This window comes from Plectropomus leopardus, chromosome 18 (genome assembly GCF_008729295.1).
Source record: "Plectropomus leopardus isolate mb chromosome 18, YSFRI_Pleo_2.0, whole genome shotgun sequence".
Taxonomy (NCBI): Eukaryota; Metazoa; Chordata; class Actinopteri; order Perciformes; family Serranidae; genus Plectropomus; species Plectropomus leopardus.
In genome coordinates this window covers 3,179,922-3,186,568 of record NC_056480.1, presented here as the reverse complement: position 1 = coordinate 3,186,568, position 6,647 = coordinate 3,179,922, and the positions used below count along the sequence as shown (strand labels likewise).

Here is a 6,647-nt window from a genome sequence, read left to right as displayed (position 1 = left end):
AGCCTCTGCAGTAGACGGGATATTTTATCGCCTCCGGCTCTGATGGAAACACAACGCCCATGTGAACGCGATAATTTCAACTCTTCACCAGGAAGATGCAATGACGCGCCATCACTAAGTGCTGTCCGTCTCCTCCTAAGCAGTTTAAACATCACTCCAGATGAGTCTGCACCGAGTTTGAAAGAGAGACTGAAAAAGTAATCGAAATATAAAGAGAAGAAACCACTGACAAGTTTTCACAGACCTCTTTCACTGTCTACTGTTTACCCGTTCTCCTGTCTGTACATTACGCCAAATGGACACACCAGCAAAACAACCCGGGAAGCATACAGTACTTGTTTGCTGCAGAATTGTGCACACAGTTCTGCTCTACTGGCAATGGGGAAAGCATTATATAATCAATAGTGTTTAAAAAACCCGTGTGCACACTAATTTTTTGATGGAAAATGAGTTTTAGTGAGGTCCAGCAGTACAGGTAGGCGTTAAAGTCAGACTTAAATTCAGCATCCCAGTTCTTCTTAAATTTCGGACGGGGCTGAAGTCAGAGCTCTGAAGTTATTCCACACCAAAATCAAGACATCATGTCTTTACGGATCTGACTCGTAGGAACATTGTCATGTCAAAGCAGGACTTTCCCCAAACTTACATTGAGATTTACCTCGATTTGAACAAAGGAATCAAGCCAAAAAAAATTGAACAACGCAGAATGCCTGTGGACAGGGCCGTCCATGTAGTATTGGTCATACAGTGCTACCACAGTGGACGTTGTCTTAGTGGTACGTCAGTGTCTTTGGTGCTCCCTGCTGGAGCTTCAGAGACGTTATCTTACTGTCCAACTCGTCCATGAAGCCTTCGTCCACAGACTCACTGTCCACCTCCTCTCCTTCAGCCTCTGTGGGCAGAAACACGTGAAGCTGCGTGCGACCTGGACCTGCAGCCAGAGCGGGACGCTCACCGCAGCTCGGGAGACAAGGCTTCCCTACCACAGACAGAGGCTCCCCCTGAGACGGCGAGTTACGATACTGCACCACTGAAGGTCGGAGGTCACCCTGGACCGTCTCTGCGCTCAGGGCCGGGTTGTGCGAATGCCGTCTCACTGGTTTTGGTTTGGAGCCCGGCTGGATGGCCTGGGAAAAGTGAATGTAGGCCGGTCTGCTGGAGCTTTGGACCTGGTTCTGGTGGGTCTGGCTGGTCCCGAATGGGAGGCAGGTCTTGCAGGGGAGAGGGACTGATGACTTGGAGAACGGAGGAGGAGGCGGAGGTCGCTTCTGTAAAACACTGCGGCGACGGCTGCTGGAGAATCCCTCGAATAAGATGTTGTCATTCGGGGTGAAGAGAGACGGCTCGCTGAGGCTGTGGAGACAGAGACGGAGGGTTTATCAGCAAAAACACCCTCAGGGGTTAAATTAAAGCCACACCAGCAGCACTGTGAGGCTGATCTCAGGCACAGCAGTGCTTTAACCCTTTGAAACCTGGACTGACACCGGTCTCCTGGTGTTCGGACAACTTTCACAAAGAGAGGACTGGTTGCTCTGCAGAGTTTAAATAAAAAGGTGAAAAACTGTCGGGCGCTCACGAAAAACAGGAACCAACAGGACAAACAGGAAGGAAATCCAGGAACTCCAAAAGTGTGAAAAACAAGGAGGAATTACATAAAAAGCCTCTGTTATTGTGGCTAAATCATTAAAAAACATGTTTTGACAAACAGCAGTCTTCATCAGGGCTCTAAAAACATGAAATTCCTCCTAATTTTTCATGTTTTTCACATTTTTGGCGCGCCTGGATTTCTTTACTGTTTAGCCTTTCACATGTTATTTAAGCCTTTGAAACCCAAGCAAATTAACTTAATTAAATTTCTTTTAAAAATATGGGGGTAAATGAAATGAGCAAGAGCTGCCCCATAAACTGCAAGAAATTATTTTATTTATTTACTCATTTATTTTTAAATATTTTACTCATTAATTTCATTGTCATTGATTACTGCTATTGTTTCTGTATTATGTTTAACATTTTTGTCAGTGGTTAAATGCTGAAAATAAAAGACATAATTGAAAAAACAAAATCTGCTCTGCTTGTGCAAATGGAGGTCATCAAATCCTCCGTAAGACAGTGAGCGACGTGTGTTTGTGTGTGTGTTTAAGAGCTTAAAGTGTGTGTGTGTGTGTGTGTGTGTGTGTGTGTGTGTGTGCCTTGCTCAGGTTTCCCCCTCCTGTGAGTGAAGCCAGTGTGGGTGCTGCACCAGGCGACGGATCGGCTTCCACACCTGAGATTTATGACACACTGGGCGGTCCCTGGCCTCCTGTACTCAAAGCAAACCGAGGGGGGGGCGCCGAAGTGGCCCACATTATGCTATCAAATTGGGACGGACAGGGAGGAAACAATTACACTGTAATTCGTCAAGCGTTGAAGCTCTGACAGGCACTTTTGCTGAAATGAACAGAGACGTGGAGATGTGAGAGTGGAGATGACATACAGGTGATTAATCACATTCAGAACGACAGTGACGCTGCAGCTGCTGCAGGATCTGCACCTGGTGTCCTTTAGCAGCGGCTCGCCTGTGTTTTTTCTCATTTTTTAAAGATGATTTGATGTTATTTTTAAGTCATTTCATATGTACATATGTAAATGTTCTCTGTAAAGTCAAGTTTTATTGCTGTAAATCGTGTGCATCAGTCTGTAAACGATCCTTAAACTCTCAGGATGGAGAAAAAGCTCCACACAAACATACAACTAATTATTCTTTAATATTTTAATTATCACTTTTCGTCACATGTTCATAACTATTTACACCTTTGAAATATGAGATAAATTCATTCTTCTTTTGCCTTTTACCTTTTTGAAAGACATGAAGTCAATTTTCTCAGGTCTCAAAGAGATAAATAAAAATGACAAAACATGAGCATTTATAAAAACAAATTAAAAAAAAGACACCAGGATGAAATAACTCCTGTAAATATATCCTATCCACCTATCTGAAACATTTTAAATGATATTATACGCAGCAAAGACTTGCTGTGTAATGTTTTCTAGATTAATCGTTATATAAAATACCAAAATATACTAAAATAAATTTGCATCACACATTTTTTTTTTCATTTTTAAATTTCAAATGTTCAATTAAATTTTAATTGACCGATTAATCAATCATTGATTATTGGTAATAATTCCTAGTTTTTACTGTTTATGTTTCATGTTATATTATTAGATTTAAGTTCACATTTAAATAAAATGATAAACAGGATTTATATGGAAGTTAGTCCGCCGCTCCGACCATCCAGCTCTGTTGATTTGAATGAGAATATTCAGCCTTCATTTATTTTTTCTATAGTTTACTTTTTTCCTCCTATTTTTGCTTTTTTTCCAGATAATGTTCTTGTAACTTTTTGAATTTTTTTCAAGTTTCCAGTTTCTTATTGCCTCTTTTTTTCATATTTTTGAATGAAATCAGGCCAATTTACTCAGGTTTCAAAGAGTTAAGAGATCTGTCTTTTCTGGCTATCTGAAAAGGAAATACAGCTGCAAACTGAAAACAACAAACATGGAAACAGATTTTTTTTTCTCTTTCAGGTGGTTAAAAGAGTCTTTGAGGATTTTGGAAATAAAAGCAGCTGTGAGTATTGCTGAGATGAAAAAAAAGACATTACTGAGAGAAACAGAAGCTCAGTTTGGTGACTTGAATGCAAACTGGGGCCACATAAGAACTGAACCCACCTGATCCTTAAAGTCTGATGTGCATCTTACCTGAGACGGGCCATGCTGCTCCTCCTGCGGGGCCCCTTGGCTGTGGCGACCAGTGAGGGCAGCCTGACGGGGGCCCGGGTCCCCCAGGCCCCTCCTGCTGTGGGTGGAGGGCGCACAGAGCTGCTGAGCAGGTACGTCTGGACCAGGTCTCGGCTCTTCTGGACGGCTCTCTGATGCCACCGTCCGCTGACGTCCAGACCCAGGCCCAGCACGACCGTCGGGGGAGCAGCTCCGGCGGGGCCACTCATCGGTGTCCGAGTTTGAGACACACCTGGACAGGAATTCACCTAAAAATGTCCTCTGATAGTTAAACTAAATGAATCCTGCCACACATGTAGTGACTTCAGGTATCAGATAGATGCTGCACAGACCTGGATGTGTGCCTGCAGGCCGCGGGGGGTGAATGCAGAGGGGGTTGTACCGCTCCACCTGTGGGCAGCGGACGCCATCAATGATGCATGTCCATCAATGATGCATGGCTGCAGATGGTCAGGTGGACACCACCTCCTTCGCCTCCTCTCCCTCTCTCCCTTTCCCTCTCCCCCAGGTCGGCTTACAGAGGGAGGGAGCAGGTGGCAAACAGAGGCCAGGAAACGGCGACGTGATACAGTGAATTTCAAATAAAAACACCCTCACTTCAGCGTGTTAGAGGTTTTTAACCGAAACACATCTGAAACTTTCTGTCTGTCTTTCTGTGAGCTCATACAGGATTAGATAACACTTTATAATGTGAAAATTTACAGTGAAATAAAAAAAACACCTGTCTCTTCTGCTGCTTGCAGGTTTCCTGCAGCTTAACCCTTTGAAACCTGGAGTGACATCACTTTTTTTGTGCTGCTTTCAGATGCATTTCACATGTATTTAAACCTTTGAGCCCAGAGCTAAGTGGTATTATTTCTTTCAGAAACATGGAAAAAAAAATGCAATGAGCAACTTAGTAAGAAATGGTCCGCAAATTGCAAAAAAATTACAAAATTATTTTAAAAACGTTTTGGGAAAATGTCTGGAAAAAAATATTTAAAAGGAATTATCATAATTACATATTTAAAACTATGCTACCAAATTGTAATAAGTTTTAACTACTTTAATTTTTAAAAAAATCTCTTTTTAAACAATTTTCAAGTAATTGTTTTGTACTTATTGCAAATGTCTTGCTAATTTTTTCCCGTTCAGGTGCATTCACATTTTTGCGTTGGCAGCTGTATTTTTTCGACACACCTGGCACATGAGAGTTTCACCGCTAACCACTAAATCCTACAATTATGTCTCTTCGCTCGTACATTCCCAACTGTTATTCCCTTCTTCTCCAAATACTTTTCTTGTTTGTAAGTACCAATATTAAAAACAGTTTATTTAAAAGTCTGGTCTTTGGCAACACTGTATTTGCTCCTGTTAACTGACAAAAAGACAATAAATTTATTTAATCAAAACTATACTACTTAACACTATCTGTATTTTACCTGCGATAATAAATAATATATTCTTTCCAGACATTCAGGAAAATACAATCCAGTAAACTAAATATCTTTTCCTCGTTTTCACTGAGAATTTAAGTTTTACCAAAATGTTTTTGTGCCACTCAAACACTCTGAACTGGATCGTTTGGTTTTAGGTTCACGTTTTTTTCCTTTAATTTGTCACCTGTCTGTGTTTCTGGCTGCTAACAGCCTGTTTACAGTGTTATCGTACCTGAGTGCAGCTCAGGTGAGCCAACGTCAAACTGACCCACATTCGGCCTCCCTCAGTCAGTCAGGCTGCTCCATATCGCCTTCCTCGCTCCGGCCTGGACCTCCTCCAGGGTTGACAGCCAAGACCTCAAGATACAAGTGTGATCCAGCGGCGGAAACACTGCACCTTTACCCTTAATTGTAACCGGACGGGCTTCAAAGCCGGAGCACTGAGGCGAGTCAGGCCGCCGAGGAGGTAGTTAATCAACTGCTTAGAGCTTTTCAAGGTCCAGTGTGTCGGATTCAGGAGCATTTATCACCATAAATGATAAATAATGAGATTATACTGACCTGAAAATAAGAGTTATTGGTTTTTTAACCTTAGAAAGAGCAGTTTATAACTACAACTGGAGTGGATCCACAGTCTGCCATGTTTCTACAGTAGCCAGTTCTTCACCAACAGATGTCACTAAATCCTAAACACTGGACCTTTAAGTGTGTAAAATACATCATCAGTGCGACTAAATCCAGTTAAACTGTTTTTTTGGATCACTAAGTTCTTTGTAAGTCCCCATTTTATGCAACTTTAATATGTAATTATGCTATAAAGAGCAGAACACTACTACTACTACTACTACTACTACTACTACTACTACTACTACTACTACTACTACTGCTACTTTAAAGTAAAAATAGACAGTTTTTGCTTTAACTTCTTGTTATGAAGTAAACTTTGTTTAAACAGTGTGGTAGCTATAGATTAACCCTTTTGAAACCTGGATCATCAGTTTTCTTATACTGTGATCAGACACTTAACACAAGTATGTAAACCTTTGAAACACGAGCAAAATGGTTTGATTTCTTTGAAAAACGTGGCAATGAAGGCAAGAAGCAAGAATTAGTAAAAGACAAGAAAATGAGCAAAGAGCAAGAAAATGACTGGAAAATTATCTGAAGAAAAAAGGGGAAAAAAAAAAAATATTTAAATTATATGATAAAAATTGTTACACAAAAATTAAATTTAATAAATGATAATTTAACACTTTTTCTAATTTGTTTTGTGTTTTCTTTCCCTCAACTCTGCTTTTTAGTGTTAATGTTCAGTTAATTGCCTGATAGGCTTTATTTTTGTTCATTTCTTAAGTTTGCCTTATTTCCATTTTTTAAAGAAATTTGCTCCAGTTTTATAGGGTTAATGACATCACCGGCCGCACTTTCACTGTCATTTCTGTCAGCCTA

General features: G+C 40.8%; 1 protein-coding gene across 1 annotated transcript; it reads right to left on the bottom strand.

Moving 5' to 3' along the window:
- Positions 1-770: 770 nt before the first annotated feature.
- On the bottom strand, positions 771-3,989 carry LOC121958132. The gene is made up of 2 exons (XM_042507002.1): positions 3,742-3,989; positions 771-1,353 (listed from the first exon to the last, which is right to left on the bottom strand). The coding sequence occupies exons 1-2, from the start codon at positions 3,987-3,989 to the stop codon at positions 771-773; spliced, it is 831 nt and encodes a 276-aa protein (XP_042362936.1).
- Positions 3,990-6,647: the final 2,658 nt, after the last annotated feature.

Coding starts and splice junctions, on each gene's coding strand:
- LOC121958132 (XM_042507002.1), bottom strand. CDS start 3,989: ATGAGTGGCCCCGCCGGAGCTGCTCCCCCGACGGTCGTGCTGGGCCTG. Junction 1,354..3,741: donor AGCAGCATGGCCCGTCTCAG/GTAAGATGCACA, acceptor CTGTCTCCACAG/CCTCAGCGAGCCGTCTCTCT.